The 26,639-nt window shown below is 43.7% G+C and overlaps 1 protein-coding gene across 1 annotated transcript in view; it reads left to right on the plus strand.

Annotated features, from left to right (window-relative positions):
* Positions 1-26,639, plus strand: part of POLR3A (RNA polymerase III subunit A) — a 259,739-nt gene that overhangs the window by 67,324 nt on the left and 165,776 nt on the right. The window contains exon 7 of the mRNA XM_077259406.1: positions 5,847-6,009. Within this exon, the coding sequence (XP_077115521.1) occupies positions 5,847-6,009 (163 nt within the window). The remainder of the gene's footprint in view (positions 1-5,846; positions 6,010-26,639) is intronic.

Here is a 26,639-nt window from a genome sequence, read left to right on the forward strand (position 1 = left end):
CCGGGAAGATGGAGCGGCGCCCGGCGTTAACGCGGACAGGTAACTATGACATACTTACCTGCTCCCAGCGTCCCGCTCCTTCCCCCGGACAGCTGGTCTTCGGTGCCGCAGCCTCTTCCTCTATCAGCGGTCACCGTTACCGCTCATTAGAGAAATGAATATGCGGCTCCACCCCTATGGGAGTGGAGTCCATATTCATTTTTCCAATGAGCGGTCCCATGTGACCGCTGAACAGGGGAAGAGCTGCGGTACCCGGAGACCGTGGGACTGCAGGGACAGCGCCAGGAGCCCCGGAAGCAGGTAAGTATGCCTCAGCGCCCTCTCCCCCTCACCCGCCGACCCTGCCTCCGACCGTGACTCGAGTATAAGCCGAGAGGGGCACTTTCAGCCCAAAAATTTAGGCTGAAAATCTCGGCTTATACTCGAGTGTATATACGGTACTCAATGTGCGCACATAGCATTAGGGTCTTTATAATATTTTTCTGTGCTGATATTGGGACCCTACAACACAATGACATAAGAAACCAAAATTACAGTAAAACAGAATATAAAATTGAGTGTCTGCATGTAAAAATTGTCATTGTTTTTACTCTTAATCAATGGAGTGAAAGCAACCTCTGTATTCTGCTCATTGCATATTCCTTTAAGCAAGGGAGTCTTTGTCCAATGAAATGATCACAATTTTTTTCCATTTGTGAAGGATGTAATTCTTTCATACAATGAAACGGACGCAACTCCACTCCCATAGGCGTGGAGCGCATATTTATTACTTTAATGAGCGGTACCATGTGACCACTGAACAAGGGAACAAGCTTCTGGCTCCAGAGACCATCTGAGAAGCAGAGGCCGCACCAGGATGGGGTGAGTATGACGGGGGAGGGTGAGCCATGCGATATTCACCTGTCCCCGTTCCACCGACGGGCTGTCTTCCGCATCCTCTGGCTGTGACGTTAAGCTCAGAGAGCCCGATGACGTGGTTAGTGTGCTCCCTCAGTCTGAACAGTCACTGCAGAGACCCGGAAGAGAGAGAGGCGTGCGGCGGTGGAATGGGGAAAGGTGAATATCGCAAGTGCCGGTGTCCTGAGCCAGCGGCAACTCCCGCACCTGGTCCCCATAGCACGCCGGTGTCCCCGCCTGCTCCGGACACTGGCACCAGACCCCCAGCGACAAGAGGTGAGTATGTAATTTTTTTTATTTTTTTTAACCCCTTCATGGCCCAGCCTAATTTTACCTTAATGACCTGGCCGTTTTTTGCAATTTTGACCAGTGTCCCTTTATGAGGTAATAACTCATGAACGCTTCAACGGATCCTAGCGGTTCTGAGAATGTTTTTTCGTGACATATTGGGCTTCATGTTAGTGGTAAATTTAGGTCGATAATTTCTGAGTTTATTTGAAAAAAAAACAAAACGGAAATTTGGCGAAAATTTTGAAAATTTCGCAATTTTCACATTTTGAGTTTTTATTCTGTTAAACCAGAGAGTTATGTGACACAAAATAGTTAATAAATAGCATTTTCCCACATGTCTACTTCACATCAGCACAATTTTGGAGACAAAATTTTTTTTTTGCTAGAAAGTTATAAGGGTTAAAATTTGACCAGTGATTTCTCATTTTTACAACAAAATTTACAAAACCATTTTTTCTAGGGACCACCTTACATTTGAAGTCCCCCTCAAGGTGCTCAAAACCACATTCAAGAAGTTTATTAACCCTTCAGGTGTTTCACAGCAGCAGCAGCAACATGGAAGGAAAAAATGAACATTTAACTTTTTAGTCACAAAAATGATCTTTTAGCAACAATTTGTTTATTTTTCCAAGGGTAAAAGGAGAAACTGGACAACGAACGTTATTGTCCAATTTGTCCTGAGTACGCCGATACCTACGGCAGGGCTCGGAAGGGAATGAGCGCCATTTGACTTTTTGAATGAAAAATTGGCTCCAATCTTTAGCGGACACCATGTCGCGTTTGGAGAGCCCCTGTGTGCCTAAACATTGGAGCTCCCCCACAAGTGACCCCATTTTGGAAAGTAGACCCCCCCAAGGAATATATCTAGAAGCATAGTGAGCACTTTAAACCCCCAGGTGCTTCACAAATTGATCCGTAAAAATGAAAAAGTACTTTTTTTCACAAAAAAATTCTTTTAGCCTCAATTTTTTATTTTTCACATGGGCAACAGGATAAAATGGATCCTAAAATTTGTTGGGCAATTTCTCCTGAGTACGCCGATACCTCATATGTGGGGGTAAACCACTGTTTAGGTGCATGGCAAGGCTCGGAAGGGAAGGCGCGCCATTTGACTTTTTGAATGGAAAATTAGCTCCAATTGTTAGCGGACACCATGTCGCGTTTGGAGAGCCCCTGTGCGCCTAAACATTGGAGCTCCCCTACAAGTGACCCCATTTTGGAAACTAGACCCTTCAAGGAACTTATCTAGATGCATAGTGAGCACTTTAAACCCCCAGGTGCTTCACTGAAGTTAATAACGCAGAGCCGTGAAAATAAAAAATAATTTTTCTTTCCTGAAAAATGATTTTTAGCCCGGAAATTTTTATTTTCCCAAGGGTAACAGGAGAAATTGGACACCAAATGTTGTTGTCCAGTTTGTCCTGAATACGATGATACCCCATATGTGGGGGTAAACCACTGTTTGGGCGCACGGCAGGGCTCGGAAGGGAAGGCACTTCATTTGGGTTTTTGAATGGAAAATTAGCTCCAATCATTAGCGGACACCATGTCTCGTTTGGAGAGCCCCTGTGTGCCTAAACATTGGAGCTCCCCCACAAGTGACCCCATTTTGGAAACTAGACCTCCCAAGGAACTAATCCAGATGTGTGGTGAGCACTTTGAACTCCCAAGTGCTTCACAGAAGTTTATAACGCAGAGCCATAAAAATAAAAAATAATTTCTTTTCTCAAAAATGATATTTTAGCCCACAATTTTTTATTTTCCCAAGGGTAACAGGAGAAATTGGACCCCAATAGTTGTTGTCCAGTTTGTCCTGAGTACGCTGGTACCCCATATGTGGGGGTAAACCACTGTTTGGGCGCACGTCGGTGCTCGGAAGGGAGGGAGCACCATTTGACTTTTTGAACGCAAGATTGTCTGGAATCAATGGTGGCGCCATGTTGCGTTTGGAGACCCCTGATGTGCCTAAACAGTGGAAACCCCTCAATTCTAACTCCAACTCTAACCCCAACACACCCCAAACCATAATCCCAACTCTAGATATAACCCTAACCCCAACACACCCCAAACCATAATCCCAACTCTAGATATAACCCTAACCCCAACACACCCCTAACCCAACACACCCCTAACCCTAATCCCAACCCTAACCCCAACTTTAACCCAACACACCCCTAACCATAACCCTAACCACAAGCCTAATCTTAACCCTATTTCCAACCCTTGCCCTAATTCCAACCCTAACTCTAATTCCAACCCTAACCCTAAGGCTATGTGCCCACATTGCGGATTCGTGTGAGATTTTTCTGCACCATTTTTGAAAAATCCGCAGGTAAAAGGCACTTTGTTTTACCTGCGCATTTACCGCGGATTTCCAGTGTTTTTTGTGCGGATTTCACCTGCGGATTCCTATTGAGGAACAGGTGTAAAACGCTGCGGAATCCGCACAAAGAATTGACATGCTGTGGAAAATACAACACAGCGCGGTATTTTCCGCACCATGGGCACAGCAGATTTGGTTTTCAATAGGTTTACATGGTACTGTAAACCTGATGGAAAACTGCTACGAATCCGCAGTGGCCAATCCGCTGCGGATCCGCAGCCAAATCCGCACCATGTGTGCACATAGCCTAATCTAACTCTAGTTCTAACCTTAATTCTAACCCTAACCCTAGTGGGGGAAGAAAAAAAAAATATATATTTTCTTTATTTTTATTATTGTCCCTACCTATGAAGATGGCGGCGCCCATGAAGAAGACAGACGGACACCGCGAGGCTCGGTAAGTATGGGGGGGTCGGAGCACGGCGGGGGGGTGGATCTAAGCACGGGGGGAGCGGACAGGAGGACGGAGGGGAGCAGACCACAGTATGGGGCAGAAAGGAGGACTGGGGAGGCGATCGGTGGAGGTGTGGGGGGGGAGCATATCGGGGTCTCCAGCCATGGCAGATGCTATTGCAGCATCGGCCATGGCTGGATTGTAATATTTCACCATTTTTATAGGTGAAATATTACAAATCGCTCTGATTGGCTGTTTAAAGTGAAACAGCCAATCAGAGCGATCATAGCCACGGGGGGGTGAAGTACCACTCCCCCTGTCCCCGCAGATCGGGTGAAATTGGAGTTAACTCTTTCACCCGATCTGCAGGGACGCGATCCCTTCATGACGCCACATAGGCGTCACAGGTCGGATTGGCACCGACTTTCATGACGCCTACGTGGCGTCACAGGTCGTGAAGGGGTTAATGGCAGCAGCAGTATACTGGGCAAATTATTCTATGGAGCATCTCATGGGGCCATCAACCTTTGTGCAGCATTATATGGGGCATAATATTCTATGGAGCATCTTAAGGGGCCATCATTAACCTTTTATGCAGCATTATATGAGGCACATTTTAATATGGAGCATCTTATGGGGCCCACCATGAACTTTATGGAGCATTATATGTGGCGTATTTTGTATGGAGCATCTTATGGGGCCCATGATGAACTGTATGGAGCATTATATGGGGCTCCTGATTCAATATGGATATTCAAAAACTCTTAACTTACTGATGTCTCAATCAATTTAACTTTTATTGTTATCTATTTTTATTTTTCAAAATGTACCAGTAGCTGCTTAATTTCCCAACCTAGGCTTATACTCGAGTCATTAAGTTTTCACAGTTTTTTGTGGCAAAATTAGGGGTCTCCGCTTATACTCCAATATATACGTTAACTGGTTTCATTTTTAGGTCATTAATCAATAGTCCATAAAATATGTATTAGAGTATATTTTTATATTAGGGGAATCTTCTTCTTTCTCCTCCCGGACTGATCAGTCTCATTCTCAAAATTACCAATTCACATGTAAAATCTGTCTTTGGAGAATACAGATTTTCCCATTACTCAAATAGATGACAATTGGTGTTCATAAAGTTTTATGGAGATCTAAAATAGTTACAGAAGAACTCATATTAGAATGTCCATGTCTTACTCCAGCTCCTCCCCTCCACCAAATTTTGCAAGCACCAACTGTCATCTATTTCAGTAATGGGATAATGTTCCTTCACTAAATGCATTTTTTATCCATGAATTGAAAGTGAAAGATTAGTTCAGAAGGAGAAACTATCAGATTTGTGTGACAAGATGTCTTACAAAGTTACTTATTTTCATGTGTAGATTTATAAAATAAAAATTAAAACGGTTATTTATAAATTTTTATTTAGCCGATTTACGGGAGCAGCATTAGCTACATGGAGATAAGGAAGTTTCATTCTTCTGGCAGTGCAGGAAGCTTTTACAGTCATGGCTCATTATACAGAGAGCTGTGCAATCAGTCCCACTGCACATTGATTCCCAGCCACATCTTCAGTGCATGTTTGCAGGATGAGTGATCACAGCTGCAGCTCACTTTATAGTCAGCAGTGAATGTAACCGTTTTCTGCACTGCCCCATTGACTGGAAGTACACGGCTGCAGGGTGAATAACACCGCATTTTCTCTGTATTTCCATTGCTATATTTAGCTGACTACACAGGGTTTAAACACTGTAGATTATCCCTATGTCTACAAGTAAATAGCGTTTCTGGATGTGTAGGTTCTCTTTTATAGCTAGACTATCATTTCCCAAATGGGTTATAATGATATAATCTTTGTTTTTTGTTTGTTTTTTTTTATAGCATAGAATCTCTGGAGCCAAAACTCAGATGATCATTGAGGATTGGGATTTCCTTCAGTTGCAGTGTGCGCTTTACATAAATAGTGAACTATCTGGAATTCCTTTAAACATGGCCCCTAAAAAGTGGACACGTGGCTTTGTTCAAAGGCTGAAGGGGAAGCAAGGTACAGTCTATTGCTAACAAATGTGCCTTAATATCTAACCTTTATTAAAAGGATGGTCCCTACCTCCTGGCTTCCTTTTTGCCCAGAACAGTGTGCTCTCTAATTTAGACTGGCTTCATGTCTGAGCCACTATTAAGAACTGCGAGCTCTCCAATACTTCTAGCAAAGGCTACCAATCCAGCAATGTAATCACTTTCAGAGCAGCGCTTGCAAATTGTGTAGCAAATGGCAAGTGTGCCTTAGGCTACTTTCACACTAGCGTTTTTTGCAATACGTCGCAATTCGTTGTTTTGGCTAAAAAACGCATCCTGCAAAAGTGCTTGCAGGATGCGTTTTTTTACCATTAACTAACATTAGCGACGCATTGCCACACGTCGCAACCGTCGTTTGACGGTTGCGCCATGTTGTGGTGGACCGTCGGCTGCAAAAAACGCTACATGTAACGTTTTTTGCTGCCGACGGACCGCCATTTCTGACCGCGCATGCGCTGCCGTAACTCCGCAACCACCTCCCCGCACCTCACAATAGGGCAGCGGATGCGTGGAAACACAGCATCCGCTGCACCCGTTGTGCGGCGCAAACAACGCTAGCATCGGTACGACGCTAGTGTGAAAGAAGCCCTACTTGTTGAGCCATTTCTTAGGTGGCCGTTAACCTGAGGCACGAAGGTATAAACTAATACAATTCAAAATCCCTCATTTTGAAAATGGAAAGGCTTTTAATTAGAAATATACTGCAAAGTGTACACTAATCCTTAAAGATACTGTATAATGAATTTGGTTGTTTGCCCTCTAAATAAACTTTTAACAATAGGTGATAAATATAATTGGGGTATAACTTCTGGGAGTATCATCAATTCCAAAGTCTCTTGAGTGAAAGGAATGGTAGTGCTCCTATTCCATCTTTGTCTGAGACTAAAAGAACTGCTGTCTGTCCCTTAGAAAGGAATGGACCAGTAGACAAGCATGTGAGCAAAGGTCTCCACACAGGGAACTGGATGAGCCAAGAACAGAGACTATTTTTGTTTTTAAAGTCTGAACCATTTTCTCTGTGGACAATTGATTTGATTATTGTAACTATTCTGACTAGCATCTAAATATTATACTGTAGCTCAGATTGGTAGCAAATTAATCAATATATTTTCAGTTCAAGTGGGATGTCCTATTTTTTTTTTTTTCTTTCTGGTGCACGTGTCACATCGGGGGGAATTGATAAAGACTGACAAATTATGAGCTGGTCTTGATCTAAGGTTTGCTAGAGCAAAAAGCAGCAAGGTGAGTATAATAAAACAAGTATACAAACCAACGTGGGTAGTATAAACTTAAAATGAAAACACTTTGCTATGTGTATGTATGTATATGATCATATAGCCCACAGTGGTGGACAATTTGTCCGTGAAAGATCCAGACCTGAAAAAAAAATACACATTCCTATATATCACAGTAGTCAAAATGACTCCTATTAGACAATCAGAAATCAATAGTGTCTCCTGAAATCTGATGACGAAAATATGGAAATCTCTCACCCAATGTAGGTTCTCCACAGGGTAAGTAGAAAATACTTAATCCGATAAATCATGGAGCGAATCCTCACCAGATCTGGAATGAGCAGTGTCAGGATCATAAGCTCTAATATTCCCTATAGGAACTACAGTTGCTCTATGTTCCCCATGACAAGGCCAGTCCACAGCTTGCCCTCAGATGGCCTTGCCCTGAAATAGCCCTTCTTTTCTTCTGTAATAGGCCTTCAGGGGAGGACATATACACGCATCATACAAGATCAAAGGTGAATTGTCCACTGTTTCAACTGTTCATAATCCTGCAGATCCTGTTGGCACGTACGTCAGAGGTTGTGACACACATACCTCATTCCCAATACTACACACCTCCTGGCCCGTCATCGCAGGGTCGCCTGATTAGCAGCATAGTGTTGCCATGCGACTGAGCGCCTCATTCATAGTGTGAAACACAAAATTAAACTGTAAACCCTCTAGGACCTTTCCTAAAAGCTGCGTCATCAGTCACATTACAAAATATCGTAGAACTTTTCTTAATATTAAGGAATGTAAGCATAAGCAATTTGCAAAGGATCTACAGGATTTCAAGGAGTACAAGGCCTATTTATTCCTTAACAAAAATACAGCACCAGTGTTTGAAACAGACAACTTGTCTACTGACTCTAAAGGTACCTTCACACTAAGCGACTTTGCAACGATAACGATAGCGATCCGTGACGTTGCAGCGTCCTGGATAGCGATATTGTTGTGTTTGACACGCAGCAGGGATCTGGATTCTGCTGTGATATCGCTGGTCGTTGCTGAAAGTTCAGAACTTTATTTGGTCGCCAGATCGGCGTGTATCATTGTGTTTGACAGCAAAAGAAACGATGCCAGCGATGTTTTACAATGGTAACCAGGGTAAATATCGGGTTGACGGTGACGTCACCGCTGTGCTCTGCTTTCACTTTACGGCCGGCACTCAGTCAGTGCGGGAAGCAGACGGCGAGGGACGTGTGACAGACACCGGAATGTGAGTATGTACTGTTTGGTTTTTTTTCACATTTACGATGGTAACCAGGGTAAACATCGGGTTACTAAGCACGGCCCTGCGCTTAGTAACCCGATGTTTACCCTGATTACCCGGGGACTTCGGCATCGTTGGTCGCTGGAGAGCTGTCTGTGTGACAGCTCTCCAGCGACCACACAACGACTTACCAACGATCACGGTCAGGTCGTATCGCTGGTCGTGATCGTTGGTAAATCGTTTAGTGTGAAGGTACCTTAAGGCTTCAGATGACGAGACTAAAAATAAGGGTCAATGTGGGAGGGATTGGGGAAGAGGACGAGGACGTGAATTCCAAAAGGGTAGAGAAATATATGGTACTGGAATAAAAATTACAAATTGCCAATGTCAAATAATCCCCATCTTAAATTAAGTTTTATTTCAACTACTAAAGGATAATTAAAATTGAGCTCAGGTCAGTTCATCATAAGGGGACACTAATATATATTTTCAGATGGACTCACATCCTGGAAGTGCTAATTGTCCTAGTTTTATGTTCATCAATCATGGGCTTATGGATTGAGGTGCAGCAGCTACCTATATCATATCTATTGCCATCCCAAAACTACCCTGACCAGTTCTATTAAAAGTTGCCCTAAGCCTCCCCACTGAGCGGAATATTAATTATCCTTTAGTAGTTGAAATAAAAGTAAATTTTTAGGCCTTTAGATAGGGATTATTTGCCTTTGATAATTTGCAATTTATATTTTGTTACCCTACGCTGGCTTTGGACAGCAATTTTTGGTGTGTTTTTATATGGTACTGGGGCTCATTTTCCAGACATGAACTACCCTTTAAGAAACCGATTAGCTCCCTAGAAGACTCAGAGTTTGACCTTCAGGTCATCAATCTATCCTCTTGAGTACTGAATAATGATTCTAAATAAGGGCCTTTCTTTAGTCCCTACATCAGACTTTGACCTGTTTTAATATTGTGAATGAGTTTGACTTATTTGCTCAACGCAAGTGGAAGAAACATTTTGCAAGACAGAATAAAGACCTGTGTAGATATTTGGGTATTCCTCCTAGCATGCTAGATGATGTGAGGCTTCCTGATGGCCTAGCTGAATCTGACTCAGAGTTGACTGCTAAGGGCCCCTTTTCAGATATCAAAAATGTAATAAGATGCCTCCATGTCTAAATGATGTTTCAGCCATAGATCTGTTTATGGACATGGTGACAGAGGATTTCCATTCCCTCCAAAAAATGTTATCCCCTCCCAGGTATGACTCTGATAAGGGTGGCAATGTGGTGGCCCTGAATGCAGAGAAGTAGCTCACTATGTGCCTTGACCTTCCGCAAGACAGTGAGGGCTATACTGTTTTGCCTAATAATCCTATCTCTGGTTTTCTGGGTGAACGCAAACTGATTCTTGATAATGGTTTTATAGTAATTGACAAGACAGTTTGATTTTCTTATGCCTGTGAACCCAAGACTTGCTACATTCTACAGTTCCTGAAAATTCATAAGGGCATAGAACCCCTACGAGGGTATCCTATAGTTTCTGGGATAGGGAGAATGTGTCAAAATTTGGAACTCTATATTGATCATATTCTCAGACCATTTATACAGGTGTTGTAGTCTTACACGAGAGACACTACAGACTTACTGCTGTATAAGCTAGAGGGCACCCCAGTTGACACAGGGAGTATTCTGGCGAGAATAGATGTAGAATTTGTATCCTTGTTTCCACACAAGGTGTCTTCAATTATTCGGACACTTTCTTTCAACCAGTGATTGTCAATACCGGTCTCATAACAACTTCCTTCTAAATATACTTGAGTTTTGCCTTACCAAAAATGTTTTTGACCTTCGACGGCAAGTACTACCACCAGCGCAGGGGCACAGCTATGGGCAAATTAATGGAAGGGGAAGGAGGATAGGTGCTCACCAGAATATGCTAGAGACCGTCCGTGCCTGGAATTCAATGGCTGACTACCACGTCTAAGCACATGTAGAAACAAAGGATTTTTCCGGCACAGGAGTCCTTTTCTTAAAAAATAATTTTCTTTATTCAGACATCTTCATCAGTAAAAGCAATACATACGGGGGGACCCCCAACACCTGATGCGTTTCGGACCCGTTAAAAACGGTCCTTTATCAAAGGCATGCCTTTTTTTAACAAAAGGACTCCTGTGCCGGAAAAATCCTTTGCTTCTACACAGCTATGGGCAGCACTTGTGTGATCAACTATGCTAATTTACTCCTGGGCTGGTAGGAGGAAACGTACGTTTTAACAGATGTCAATGAATTGTACACAGATAAGATCGATATGTGGAGTCGTTACATAGACAAGGTTTTTTTATTTGGAAGGGTACACTGGATGACTTGGGTCAATTTGTGAGCAGTGTGAATAAGCATGATCTAGGTCTCGGATTCACATATGAACGGAATCCAGATACATTAGCTTTCCTAGACTTGAGCATCAAAAAAAAAAACGTGGAAGGACAGCTAGCAACATTGATCAATAACGTGCAGTCAGATGGGAAAGTAACCATCCCAAACCTCTCGGGAGAAGTATTCCAAAAGGCCATAACCTACAGGCACAACGTAACTGTATTTATGGTAGGGTTTTTGAGGAAAAGGCAAGCAAACTAAGGGAGAGATTTCTCCAGAGTGTCTATCCTAATAAAATCTTAAAAGAAGCCTATAAAGAGGCGAAATCTAGAAGTAGGGTTGAACTATTGTCCTAAAAGATAAAACAAAAGTAACACACACAAAATAACAAAGTGCAAGGCGCTTTAGGCAGACAACACTACAAATACGTGGAGTGCGCATACAAGATAGGGTAATCCAATATGCCCAAGGCCTTCCAGGTTCCTGCAAAATGTAGCTCTTTCAAAGAAACCACAATCCCTATAATGCAAGCTATTCAGCTGACAATCAGGTTTCGGCGACCAATATTATCTCAATATATGCCCAATTATTGCAGACTCCACATTAATGCATTAGTTTTACAAACCTATGGAAACGCAAGCTATTCAGCTGACAGGTTTTGGTGACCAATACTATATCTCTATATGCGCCCAATTATTGCAGACTACACATTGATGCATTAGTATCACAAACATATGGATAGGCTATGTAAACCCTAACTCCAACATCACCATTAGCATAGGACTCTTGTCCCAGTATAGGTACAAATGACTAATGCATATAGCCGGCCCTTATACGCTGTGTTCCAAATTATTATGCACAAAGAGTTTAGTAGTGATAAGGTTAGAATTTTTTTGTTTGTTATTTAAACTCATTAATGGAGATGTGTGTCAGAGCTCTTTATATCACTGAAAGCAATTGCAGATACCTGTGCAAATTCGTTTGGCAGGTGTGTCCAAATAAAGGCAAGACTACTTAAGAAGGCTGTTCCACATTATTAAGCAGCCTACATTTTTTGCCAAAATGGGAAAGAAAAAGGATGTGTTGGCTGCTGAGAAGCAACAAATTGTGGAGTATTTAGGTCAAGGCATGACTACAATCAACATTGCCAAGACATTTCATCGTGATCATCGCACAATGAAGAAGTATGTAGCTGATTCCCAGCACACATGTGTGCGTGCTGATAAGGATAAATTGAGGACTCTTTCCAACAGGCAATTGCGTAAGGTTAAAAGAGCAGCTGCAAAAATGCCTTGTCATAGCAGCAGACAAGTTTTTGAAGCTGCTGGTGCCTCCAACGTCCCCAGAACAAGATGCAGGGTCCTTCAGAGGTTTGCAGCTGTGCGTAAGCCATCCTGTCGACCACTTCTATCCACTGCACACCAGCAGAAACGGCTCCAGTGGGCCAAACGATACATGAAGACTGACTTCCAAACTGTTTTGTTCACCGATGAGTGCCGTGCAACGCTCGATGGTCCAGATGGATGGAGTGGAGGATGGCTGGTTGATGGACACTCCATGAAAACACGGCTAAGGCGCCAACAAGGAGAAGGTGGAGTAATGTTTTGGGCTGGAATCATGGGGAGAGAGATTGTCGCCCCCTTTATGATCCCTGAAGGGGTAAAGATGAACTCCATAATCAATGTGGAGTTTCTAAAACAACACTTCCTGCCATGGTTCAAGAGGAAGAACCGTGCTTTCCGCAGCAAGATCATTTTCATGCATGATAATGCACCATCTCATGTTGCAAAAAACACATCTGCATCTCTGGCTGCTATGGGCATAAAAGAGGACAAACTTATGGTGTGGCCACCATCTTCCCCTGACCTCAACCCCATTGAGAACCTCTGGAGCATCATCAAAACGAGTGTCTATGATGGCGGGAGGCAGTTCACATCTAAGCAACAGCTCTGGGAGGGTATTCTGTCCACATGCAAAACAATTGAAGCAGAAACCATCCAAAAACTGACAAATTCAATGGACGAGAGCGTTTAGAAGCTTCTTTTTGCAAGGGGTCCTATGTGCAAATGTAACATCACCTACAATAAAGTTTTCACTTGAAAACTGTTTGATTTCATTTTATAATAAGCTGATAATGCTATAACTTCACAATTGACCTTTTTTTCTTCAAAATTTAAAAAAAAGGTTGAAAACTCTGCTGTGCATAACAATTTGGAACATGCATTTTGAGTTTATTTATTTTTTTTTTAAAGTTAGTGTTTTCATAGGCAGTTTGTTCCAAAACATTGCAATTATACTAGAATAGAAGATGACTGGAAAATAACAATGACTGCAATTCAGATAGGCAATTTAGAGAAAATATGAGGAAATATTATTTGCATAATAATTTGGAACACAATGTATTAAATCTGTAGGGACCGTCAATTTGCCACAAAGCTAAGACCCCCTTTTGTGGTTATATGTTATGAAATCCTTCATGATATTAAACAAGATAGCGAGGTCCTCAATGGTCCTAATGGTTTCTGTCATAAATAGAGGAATAGCAATGTGCAGCAAACCCTTTATTCAGAAGTGATGAAATCACATTTCTGTGATGGGTAGTAACATTTAGAAATGTGTCTATGGATATTACATCCTATATGCTACCACTTTCTTATGTACAGGTTCCAATTCACGGAATATGTCAAGAAGGTATCCAGGATATATCGGGAGATCCCCCAGGGGGCCCCTATGCAGAGTAGGTACACTCCCCTTTTTTATATATATAATTAGATAGAGAACCTACATACAGAAGAGCAGGGGTGCTCTGAAGACTGAAAATTCGCACGTGTACGTACATCACACCACCCCCCAGGAGGACTAGATATGTTACAGAAAATAGACACAAAAGTGGAAACAAGTAACCACTAGTGTTGAGCATTCCGTTACTGCAAATATCGGGTATCGGCCAATATTCGCTGTATCGGAATTCCTATACCGCGTTCCGATATTTTTGCAGTATCGGAATCGGAAGTTCCTATAGTCCAATTATGCACTATAATGGATTGTGAGCGGTGCGTTGGCAGAGACTGCGTGTGTATGTGCGGGCGGTGTCTGTGCGTGTGTGCCGGGGCTCTGTGCGTGTGTGCCAGGGCTGTGTGCGGGCTGCAGGGCTCTGTGCGAGCTGCCATGGCTCTGTGCGGGCTGCCGTGGCTCTGTGCGGGCTGCCGTGGCTCTGTGCGGGCTGCCGTGGCTCTGTGCGGGCTGCCGTGGATCTGTGCGTGTGTGCCGGGGCTCTCTGCGTGTGTGCAGGCATGCAGTTTTTCAACGCATCCGCTACCCATTCTGAAGTCCGGGGAGGAGGATGCGGAGTTTCTGCCACGCATGCGCGGTAGAAAATAGCGGACACAACGGACAAAAAAAGTTCACTTGAACGTTTTTTCATGCCGACGGTCCGCCAAAACATGACTGATCCGTTGCACGACGAACGTAAAAAACGTAAAACAATAAACCGTATACTACCTGTCCGCCGTAGTCCAATTAATAACGAGTGTCCCACGACAATCTCCCCTATAAAACAGTGACATCGGGTGATGTTACTGTTCTATAGGACCCTCAGTGACACACTGACAGGAGACAATGGTTACTATAGTTCAAAGTCTTATTTTAAGGCAATTGCTGCGTGAGAAAATTTCTCACCCAGCAATGCCATAAGTGAGACTAAGGACTATTTTTTTTTTACAGCGGCGGAGGAATACCTTTCTCCCGTCATTGTGTTTCTGGAGCCCTTGGAGAGCGGTCGCAACAGCTGATGCTGCCTTTCTCCACGGGAGATCGTCGTGGGACACTCGTGGATTTCTGCGGACAGGGAGTATATTGGTTGTTTATTTTAATATTTTTTACAGATGACACTGGCTTCGGGGATCAAAATGACAAGTAATGGTGAGTATGTACTCTGTTATATGTACTGTATGTATATTGTATGTAATGTATTGTATGTATGTAGTATGTATGGAGTATATAGTCTGTATATATGGAGTATTTTTTTTTTTAATTTAACACATTAGCCGGATGATGGGACTGCTACTGTCCCATCATTGGTTAATGTGTCAGTCACTGTCAGTGTAGCAGGCATCATCCGATGGGACTTGTAGTCCCATCGGACGTTGCCTGCGCACACGCACAGAGACCCCGGGCAGCCCCGCACAGAGACCCCGGGCAGCCCCGCACAGAGACCCCGGGCAGCCCCGCACACCTGCATTGAGCCCCGGTAGGCACGTACAGATCCCCGGCAGGCCCACACTGACCCCGCCCGCACACACACACGCACAGTGTCCGCCCACACTCTTCCCCCTCTGGAACAGCATATAGATGGACAGAAAGGGCTTATTTACGTTCCGATATTTGTGTCCCATTGACTTGCATTGGTGTCGGGTATACTTTTGGATATCGGACGGTATCGCTCAACGCTAGTAACCACCCACATAAGCCTGATGTACCCCTAAGGTGCCCTATTCTTACTTCACCCTATCTCACGTGGAGGTTGGCACCCAAGACCTACGCAGTGGCGCCCCCACTCGTCAACGACTTTCCCTCTCTATATTCCCTAAAATCCCCTACTCTATAGGAAGGAAGAAAAGGAAAGTTGATCATTGAGGACCTTTGGATGTATTGTTTGTAACCAGAAAATCCATTTAGATTATTTTTGAAGAATCATCTGGTCCCAATCGCCTCCTCTTAATGGGAGATTAATTATGTCGATCCCCATAAATGTCATCTTAGAATTTCCCTGATGGCATCTATTTACATGATTTGCTATAGCCGTATCCCTTTTATTTGCGATGTCTCGCATGTGTTCTCCTACCGTTTTACAAAATTCCCTTCGTGTCTTTCCTATATATTCAATGCCACACTCACAAGTAGCATTATACACGATCCCCTTTGTTTGACAATTAATAACCTGCCTAATAGAGTAGGTCCTACCTGTGTTGTTACTTTTGAATGTTTTACTTGATTTAATGGAACTGCAAGCTTTACACCTACCACATCTGTAACATCCTACAGGTTGTGGGCCTAACCAAGGGTGATTCTTGGGACTCTGAAAATGGCTGTGGACCAATCTGTCTTTAAGGGATTTACCCCTTCAATAAGTGATTTGAGGTGAGGGGCTAATTGCATCCCTGACGTCCGTTTCCATGCGGATTATCTGCCAATGGCGTTGGAGTATCTTCCTGATTTCACCCGCCCTATTTGGGTATCTCGTAATGAAGCGTGATATATTTTCTAACGTATTTGGCGGTTTAGGAGTGAGTAAATCTTTCCGATCTCTTATAAGTGATGCCTTGTAGGCCTCATTCAAGACATTATCAGGATGCACTCTTTCACGGAATCTACTCCTTAAATCATAAGCTTCTTGTTTACAGCTTGTTAAATCAGAGCAATTACGGCAAATTCTCAAATACTGTCCTTTTGAGACACCTCTTTTCAGGGGTTTAGGATGATTGCTTTCCCACCTCAAGAGTGAGATTGTGACAGTAGGTGTACGGTAATTGCTTGTACTTATTTCGCCATTCTCCCCTCTCTGGACAAGGATGTCAAGGAATGCTAATTTGAATCGATTGGCCTTAAAAGTGAAATGTAGTCCTATGTCATTACCATTAATACCCGCTACAAAATTACCAAAGTCAACTTCAGTGCCCCTCCAAATGACAAAAATGTCGTCTAGTTAGCGCAGCCAAAGTGCCACCCTATCCCCCATAACATCGGACATGTCATTAAAAACGACTTTTTCCTCCTTCCAGCCCAGGAGCAAATTGGCGTACGTGGGGGCACACGGGCTCCCCATCACTGTGCCTTTTAATATAAAATCATTGTCTCCTAAATTGACAGCCCCTAGTTTGTAAGAATCCGTCCACAGGACCGGTTATGTGCAATAGTCATTTGTACCCATACTGGGACAAGAGTCCTATGCTAATGATGTTGTTGGCGTTAGGGTTTGTGATTCTAAGGCTATTTTCACACTAGCGTCGTGTGACATACGTCGCAATGCGTTGTTTTGGAGAAAAAACGCATCCTGCAAAGTTGCCCGCAGGATGCGTTTTTTCTCCATAGACTTGCATTAGCGACGCATTGCGACGTATGGCGGATGCGTCATGTTTTGGCGGACTGTCGGCACAAAAAAGCGTTCCGTGTAACGTTTTTTGTGCGTTGCGCATTCATAAAAATGCATGCGTGGCCGAAACTCCGCCCCCTCCTCCCCGGACATTCCAATGGGGCAGCGGATGCGTTGAAAAACTGCATCCGCTGCCCCCGTTGTGCATTTATTTCACAACGTGCGTCGGTACGTCGGGCCCCATACCGACGCTAGTGTGAAAGTAGCCTTATGCATCAGTGTGTAGTCTGCAATAATTGGGCACATATGGAGATACAGTATTCAAAGAAGAGGGAGAGTTAGAGCAGCACAGCTCCACTGAATGAGAGGACACAGCAGCGTGGAGTATGTCAGAAGGTGCCAGACTGAGCGGTGGAGACCGGCGGTGCTAGCATGGAAACATGAAAGTCCATATCAAAGCCAATGGTAGAAAAAACGCCAAAGCACTCACCGATCTTGCAGTTGCAGAAATGCTTTATTACTTCATACAAAAATCATCTTCACGGCATACGGGAGAACGGGCAAAGTGCAGGAGTGCAGCGGACGAGACAACGGCCGTTTCGCGCCCACTAACGGCGCTTCAACGGGTCTCAGTCAGGAGGGAAGTGACGCGGTATACATAGGTGAGTATGATTAATCTCCACCTGCGTCAAGTCCCTGCCTGACCACGGAAAAGTGCATGGTGTGTTTAAAAACAATATAAAAACATGTCTAAAGCACAGACCTGACTATAACAAAGTCAATTCATTAATCGGAATCGAGAAATAAATGTACAATTCTATCATACAACATATAGGGTCAAGCATATTGGCGTCATAAGCGACGTCAATTCTAGATGGAATTATTCTTCTTATTATCACGTTTCGCAGACTCTGTGGGAAAGGGGAAAAAAAAGCATGCAAAAACATATGAATTACTATTATAATGCAATGTATAACTGCTGATGAATAAAGCCATAGAACAACACAAAACAAAAAGGAGGGGAATGATATTTCAAAGAAAAATGGACATATCTATTTTATCATTCATACCAGCTGGGCCAGTGGCTCGGGTGCGCATGATCCATTTGGCCTCAGTACGTAATAATGTTTTATGGAGGTCACCTCCCTGGACTGGAAGTGAAACTCTTTCCACTCCTGCAAAGGTTAAAACATCAGGGTTTCCTCCATGGCTCTCTCTGACATGCTGAATAAGTCTGGGGACGCCTTTCCCTGATGAAATCGACTTGAGATGTTCTCTGAACCGTATGTACAATTTACGGATGGTTTTGCCAATGTAAAATCTTCTGCAAGGACAGAACAAAACATAAACAACATGATCTGTCTTGCAGGAAATAAATTGCTGCACAGTATGCATAATAGGGCCGATGTTTATGATTTGGCCTGTGGCATGAAAACGACAATATCGACAATGGCCACATTGAAAATTACCTTTAGGGACAGAACGTTCTAACCAAGTGGTATGATTATTGGTTAGACAATTATGGACCAAGGTGTCTCTCAGACGAGTGCCTCGTCTCGTAGAGACTAGTGGGCCTCCTATGGTTTTGTCTGTAAGTTCCCTGTCTCTTTCAAGAACGTGCCAATGTTTACGAATCACGGATCTGACCTCCCGATCTAGTGGGCTATATTGAAAGCAGAAGGTGAATCGTTGTCCAGAACCGGCAGAAGTCAAAGGGTGTGGAGACGGGGTACCGGCCTCGACACGACTGACCGCTGACTCCAATACGTGTTGTGGGTACCCTCTTTCCAAAAATCTATTTAAAAGCTCTTTTGATTGTTTATTATAGCCCTCCTGTGTATTGTTGGTACGACGAGTTCTAACCAACTGGCTGTACGGCAGTGACCTTTTCGTGTGATATGGGTGGAAACTATTGTAATGTAAAACGGAATTGACCGCAGATGGTTTTCTGAAGACAGATGTTTTTAATCCATCTCCAGACGCTTCAACTGAAACATCCAAGAAGTCAAGACTGGACCCACCAAATTTGTAGGTGAATGACAGGCCCATAGTGTTACAATTATTAAGGTGAGTAACAAAAGAATCGAATTCAATTTCTGTACCATCCCATACCACAAATAGGTCATCCACAAATCTCACAAAAAATTGGATATGTCTTAAACTGTTTTTACCCGAATAAAAATAGTCCTCTTCAAAAACAGCCATATACAGGTTCGCGAATGTACATGCGACCGGGGTCCCCATGGCAGTCCCGGTGGTCTGTCTGTACCAATCATCAGCAAAGGTGAAGGCATTGTGTGTGAGTATGAAGTCGAGACCTCCACACACAAAATCAATGTATTCCTGACCCTTGCCAGTGGTGCGCAATATGCGTCTGATGGTATCTACTCCAAGTCTCTGAGGGATGTTGGTATACAGACTGACCACATCAATGGAAGCCATGGAGAACCCCGGCCGCCACTCGAAACCCTGTATTAGGCTTAAAAAAGAGTTTGTGTCCTTGATGTAAGACGGGACTTCGACCAGCAGAGGGCGCAGAAGCCAATCTATGTATTGAGATAATGGTTCTGTGAGAGAACCAATACCCGCCACGATAGGTCTACCAGGGGGGGCTGTGGAAGACTTGTGGATTTTAGGGAGGTAGTACCAATGGGGTTTGGTGGGAAAGCTAGGAAGAAGCTTTTTTTCCCCTTTCCCACAGAGTCTGCGAAACGTGATAATAAGAAGAATAATTCCATCTAGAATTGACGTCGCTTATGACGCCAATATGCTTGACCCTATATGTTGTATGATAGAAATAGAATTGTACATTTATTTCTCGATTCCGATTAATGAATTGACTTTGTTATAGTCAGGTCTGTGCTTTAGACATGTTTTTATATTGTTTTTAAACACACCATGCACTTTTCCGTGGTCAGGCAGGGACTTGACGCAGGTGGAGATTAATCATACTCACCTATGTATACCGCGTCACTTCCCTCCTGACTTAGACCCGTTGAAGCGCCGTTAGTGGGCGCGAAACGGCCGTTGTCTCGTCCGCTGCACTCCTGCACTTTGCCCGTCCTCCCGTATACCGTGAAGATGATTTTTGTATGAAGTAATAAAGCATTTCTGCAACTGCAAGATCGGTGAGTGCTTTGGCGTTTTTTCTACCATTGGCGGAGATACAGTATTGGTCACCAAAACCTGACTGTCAGCTGAATAGCTTGCCTTTCCATAGGTTTGTGATACTAATGCATTAATGTGGAGTCTGCAATAATTGGCCGTATATTGAGATATAATATTGGTCGCCGAAACCTGATTGTCAGCTGAATAGCTTGCATTATAGGGATTGTGTTTTCTTTGAAAGAACCAAATTTTGCATGAACCTGGAAGGCCTTGGGCATATTGGATTATCCTATCTTGTATACGCACTCCACGTATTTGTAGTGTCGTGTGTCTAAAGCACCTTGCACTTGTTTATTTTGTGTGTGTTGCTGATGTTTTATCTTTTAGGATATTTATTAAAAGTTAATTTTTAATCCAAAAACGCTGAGATTTTCAATTGCTGGGATTAAATACCACAGGCTAAACTTGAACTATTGTCATCTACTCCAAAAACAGACTGGAAACCTCGTCAGATTTATACCTAATGATAGATGAAATTAGGGGACATTTGGACTCGATCCCTCATGTCGCTTATAGAAAGCATAGATCTTTGAAGGAAAGGCTTGTACGAAACCATTTTTACACACCACACTCTTAAGACATGGCAATGCTCATGTTACGTTGTGACAGACTTAAGTGAGGGACGGGGCTCTCAAACAGTACCTGGAAATTGGACCCTAGCTATCCCTGTCCCAGGGGGTTCTCTTGAAGGTAGAGAGGCTGGGTTTCCATCCTTACTATGCTCCTGTTAAACCTTAGTCTGTACCCTTCCCACCCCAATGAGGAATTGGACAGAAATGTAAGGTAAACAGGGATAATAGAATACTACTATCATAAAAAAGCACTCGCCAAACAATAAGGGTGAGGATATGGACAGGGAAGAATACATTTTATAGGAAAAAAGACAAGGAGATACACTCACGTACTACAGTAAACTACAGATCAATACAACTGCTACTCAACAACTGCACAGTTTAGCACAGAAAGAAGATTGTCACCGGCATGGAAGAACCGTCCAGAGCTAGTATATGCAGGGAGTAGATAATTGACAGTAGCAGCAGCTGTGTGCACAAAAGCTGAATGTTCCCAGCCAGCATGGAAAGAGTCCTTAACCTCTTCAATGTTGAAAGAAAGGAAATCCATTTAAAAAAGGACATGAATCACACCATTTCTAAAGAGAAATTGCAATTCATTACCCGCTGTGACTTTCTAACTCCAGGTCTCCTTGATTCTACAGAATCCGCAGGTAAAGCACCCTGTGTTTTACCTGTGGGTTTTCTGCAGATTTTGTGTGGAATTCGCCTACGTTTTTATACCTGCGGATTCCTGGAATAGGTGTAAAATGCTGTTTAATCTGCACAAAGAATTGACATTCTGCGGAAAACAAACCACTGCTTTTCTGCGCGAAATTTTCCCCAACATGTGCACTGCGGATTTGGTTTTCCATAGGTTTACATGGTACTGTACACTGCATGGAAAACTGTTGTGGATCCACAGCCAAATCCGCAACGTAGGCACATTTTCTTTTTTTAAAATCAGATATTTTTATTAAACAGTAGGTATGATACATGAGAATTACGTCACTGTAAACAGTGCACCAAGGTATTTTACTTTTTAAGAAATTTTAAAACCCCAAACCCAACTCCCGCATCCCCTCCCCCCCAACCCCTAGAGACCTGACAAAAACCGCCCCAAATTGCTACTTTGTACATAACCATACAGAAAAAGGAAGATGATTCGTCAACATTTCCTCCGAGTAGGCAGAAAGTCCAAGAACAGAGACAAAGTCACTTAAATCACGCTGATTCGAGCCACGGATTCCACAGCTTGTTGAAAAGGTCCATCTTGTTTCTCTTAAGACAAATACTCCTCTCCAGAGCAATAATGTGATCCACTTGTGTCATAAAGTCCCTTCTCGATGGCGGCTCTTCCCTAATCCAAAATTTGGCTATCAACTTTCGCGCAATAAACAGCAGTCTAGCAATAGCCAGTTTATACGAATTATCAGTTACAACCTCTTCTACATAGCCCAAAACACATACCAGAGGATCCTGTGGTAGAGAACAATTATATGTCAACCCCACCCTATTCAGTACCACAATCCAAAAGGAGGACAACCTGGGGCACTGCCACATCATATGGAGGATATCCGCCTCGGTCTGCGAGCACCTAGGGCATTCTGAATTAGGTCTCAGACCAGCTTTGAATAGCATGTTCGGAGTTCTGTAGGCCCTATGAATAACAAATAATTGTGACAACCTCCCAGGCTCACTCAACGAGATCCTGGGCACATACTCCAAAATTGAATCCCAGCATTCGTTATCAATCGCCCCCAGGTCGGCCTCCCATTTCGCCCTCGCTCTAATAGGATGTCCCTCTAAGAAGGAGAATAAAAGAAATTCGTATATGCCCGAAATCACCCCCTTCGTGCCTCCCCCCGTAAGAATAAAATCCAACATGAGATCAACCTGAATCTCCACAGGTCCTCTCTTAGGCTACGTTCACATTTGCGGTGTGCGCCGCAACGTCGGGCGCCGCAGCGTCGCCGCATGCGTCATGCGCCCCTATATTTAACGCACTTGCGTTTTGCGCCGCATGCGTCGCTGCGGCGCCCGCGTCTGGTCGCAGAGGACGCAGCAAGTTGCATTTTTGCTGCGTCCAAAATCAATTAAAAAAAGGACGCATGCGGCGCAAAACGCAGCGTTGTGCATGCGTTTTGCTGCGTTTTTGTTTGCGTTGTGCGCTGCGGCGCCAACGCTGCGGCGCACAACGCAAATGTGAACGTAGCCTAACACTGTGCCTGGTACGCATGTGAGATGCAGCTATACTGGTACAGCTCAGAATTTGGCAGTGGAAACTCTTCCTGCAATGCCTCAAAAGTTCTAATCCTACCCTGATATATTATTTGGCTAATCCGAGATATGCCTGCCTCCCTCCAGACATGAAATCCCGCCATCTGTCTAAACTCTGGTAAGAAGTAGTTGTTCCAAATAGGTGAGAATCTGGTGAATGCCCTCACCCCCCTAATGACCTTTACTGTGTCCCAGACTTTATGAATAAGCCTAATAGTGCAAAATTTGGAGCCCAACTCACGGAAATGCCCACCCTCCAGGCCATCACTCAGTACCCTTGACCCAATCAGCGTCCTCAGACTACAGGGTATCCGTTCCACACCCCATCCCCTAAGGTGCTGACACTGTGATGCCAGAAAGTATAGCCATGGATTAGGCAGTGCCACCCCACCCTCCGTCTTAGGTCTTTGTAGAATTTCCTGTTTAAATCTAGGACTTTTCCCACCCCATATCAGCTCGCCGAACAAAGATCTAATCCTCCGAAATCTGCTCCTTGGTATCCATACAGGAGAGTTGTGTAGCACGTAGAGAAGCTGCGGCATCACAATCATCTTTATAAGATTTACCCTACCAATCACCGATAAGCGTAACTTTTTCCACGCCTGGACTTTGGTGCGTATCTTTCGCAAAAGTGGTGCCAAGTTCAGGTCCTCAAAACCAGTCAAAGGGAGAGCAATCTGGATCCCTAGATATTTAACCCCTTTCTGTCATTAGACGTACTATTCCGTCCATGTGGGGTGGGCCCTACTTCCCAAGGACGGAATAGTACGTCATACGCGATCGGCCGCGCTCACGGGGGGAGCGCGGCCGATCGCGGCCGGGTGTCAGCTGCATATCGCAGCTGACATCCGGCACTATGTGCCAGGAGCGGTCACGGACCGCCCCCGGCACATTAACCCCCGGCACACCGCGATCAAACATGATCGCGGTGTACCGGCGGTATAGGGAAGCATCGCGCAGGGAGGGGGCTCCCTGCGGGCTTCCCTGAGACCCCCGGAGCAACGCGATGTGATCGCGTTGCTCTGAGAGTCTCCTACCTCCCTCCTCGCCGCAGGTCCCAGATCCAAGATGGCCGCGGCATCCGGGTCCTGCAGGGAAGGAGGTGGCTTACCAAGTGCCTGCTCAGTGCAGACGCTGGTAAGCCTGCAGCCCTGCACAGCAGATCGCAGATCTGGCAGAGTGCTGTGCACACTGCCAGATCAATGATCTGTAATGTCCCCCCCTGGGACAAAGTAAAAAAGTTAAAAAAAAAATGTCCACACGTGTAAAAAAAAAAATTAAAAAAAAATTCCTAAATAAATTAAAAAAAAATATTATTCCCATAAATACATTTCTTTAAATAAAAAAAAATCAAACAATAAAAGTACACATATTTAGTATCGCCACGTCCGTAACGACCCCACCTATAAAACTATATCACTAGTTAACCCCTTCAGTGAACACCGTAAAAAAAAAAAAAAAAAAAAACGAGGCAAAAAACAACGCTTTATTCTCATACCGCCAAACAAAAAGTGGAATAACACACGATCAAAAAGACGGATATAAATAACCATGGTACCGCTGAAAACGTCATCTTGTCCCGCAAAAAACGAGCCGCCACACACCATCATGTGCGAAAAAATAAAAAAGTTATAGTCCTCAGAATAAAGCGATGCCAAAATAATTATTTTTTCTATAAAATAGCTTTTATCGTATAAAAGCGCCAAAACAAAAAAAAATTATATAAATGAGGTATCGCTGTAATCGTACTGACCCGAAGAATAAAACTGCTTTATCAATTTTACCAAACGCGGAATGGTATAAACGCCTCCCCCAAAAGAAATTCATTAATAGCTGGTTTTTGGTCATTCTGCCTCACAAAAATCGGAATAAAAAGCGATCAAAAAATGTGACGTGCCCAAAAAGTTACCAATAAAAACGTCAACTCGTCCCACAAAAAACAAGACCTCACATGACTCTGTGGTCTCAAATATGGAAAAATTATAGCTCTCAAAATGTGGTAACGCAAAAAATATTTTTTGCAATAAAAAGCGTCTTTCAGTGTGTGACGGCTGCCAATCATAAAAATCCGCTAAAAAACCCGCTATAAAAGTAAATCAAACCCCCCTTCATCACCCGCTTAGTTAGGGAAAAATTAAAAAAAATGTAAAAAATGTATTTATTTCCATTTTCCCATTAGGGTTAGGGCTAGGGTTAGGGCTAGGGTTGGGGCTAGGGTTAAGGCTACAGTAAGGGTTGGGGCTAAAGTTAGAGTTGGGGCTAAAGTTAGGGTTAGGGTTTGGATTACATTTACGGTTGGGATTAGGGGTGTGTCTGGGTTACAGGTGTGGTTAGGGTTACCGTTGGGATTAGGGTTAGGGGTGTGTTTGGATTAGGGTTTCAGTTATAATTGGGGGGTTTCCACTGTTTAGGCACATCAGGGGCTCTCCAAACGTGACATGGCGTCCGATTTCAATTCCAGCCAATTCTGCGTTGAAAAAGTAAAACAGTGCTTCTTCCCTTCCAAGCTCTCCCGTGCGCCCAAACAGGGGTTTACCCCAACATATGGGGTATCAGCGTACTCGGAACACATTGGAGAACAACTTTTGGGGTCCAATTTCTCCTGTTACCCTTGGGAAAATACAAAACTAGGGGCTAAAAAATAATTTTTGTGGAAAAAAAAAAATTTTTTATTTGCATGGATCTGCGTTATAAACTGTAGTGAAACACTTGGGGGTTCAAAGCTCTCACAACACATCTAGATAAGTTCCTTAGGGGTTCTACTTTCCAAAATGGTGTCACTTGTGGGGGGGTTTTACGGTTTAGGTGCATTAGGGGCTCTGCAAACGCAATGTGACGCCTGCAGACCATTCCATCTAAGTCTGCATTCCAAATGGCGCTCCTTCCTTTCCGAGCCCTCCCATGCGCCTAAACGGTGGTTCCCCCCCACATATGGGGTATCAGCGTACTCAAGACAAATTGGACAACAACTTTTGGGGTCCAATTTCTCCTGTTACCATTGGGAAAATACAAAACTGGGGGCTAAAAAATAATTTTTGGGGGAAATTTTTTATTTTTTTTATCTTCACGGCTCTGCGTTCTAAACTGTAGTGAAACGCTTGGGGGTTCAAAGTTCTCACAACACAACTAGAGAAGTTCCTTGGGGGGGTCTAGTTTCCAATATTGGGTCACTTGTGGGGGGTTTATACTGTTTAGGTACATTAGGGGCTCTGCAAACGCAATGTGACGCCTGTAGACCAATCCATCTAAGTCTGCATTGCAAATGATGATCCTTCCCTTCCGAGCTCTGCCATGCGCTCAAACGGTGGTTCACCCCCAGATATCAGGTATCAGCGTACTCAGGACAAATTGGACAACAATATATAGGGTCCAATTTCTCCTGTTGCCCTTGGAAAAATACAAAACTGGAGGCTAAAAAAATAATTTTTGTGGAAAAAAAATATTTTTTATTTGCACGGCTCTGCGTTATAAACTGTAGTGAAACACTTGGGGGTTCAAAGCTCTCACAACACATCTAGATGAGTTCCTTAGGGGGTCTACTTTCCAAAATGGTGTCACTTGTGGGGGGGTTTTACTGTTTAGGTACATTAGGAGCTCTGCAAACGCAATGTGATGCCTGCAGACCATTCCATCTAAGTCTGCA

This window comes from Ranitomeya variabilis, chromosome 4 (genome assembly GCF_051348905.1).
Source record: "Ranitomeya variabilis isolate aRanVar5 chromosome 4, aRanVar5.hap1, whole genome shotgun sequence".
NCBI classification, from domain to species: Eukaryota; Metazoa; Chordata; class Amphibia; order Anura; family Dendrobatidae; genus Ranitomeya; species Ranitomeya variabilis.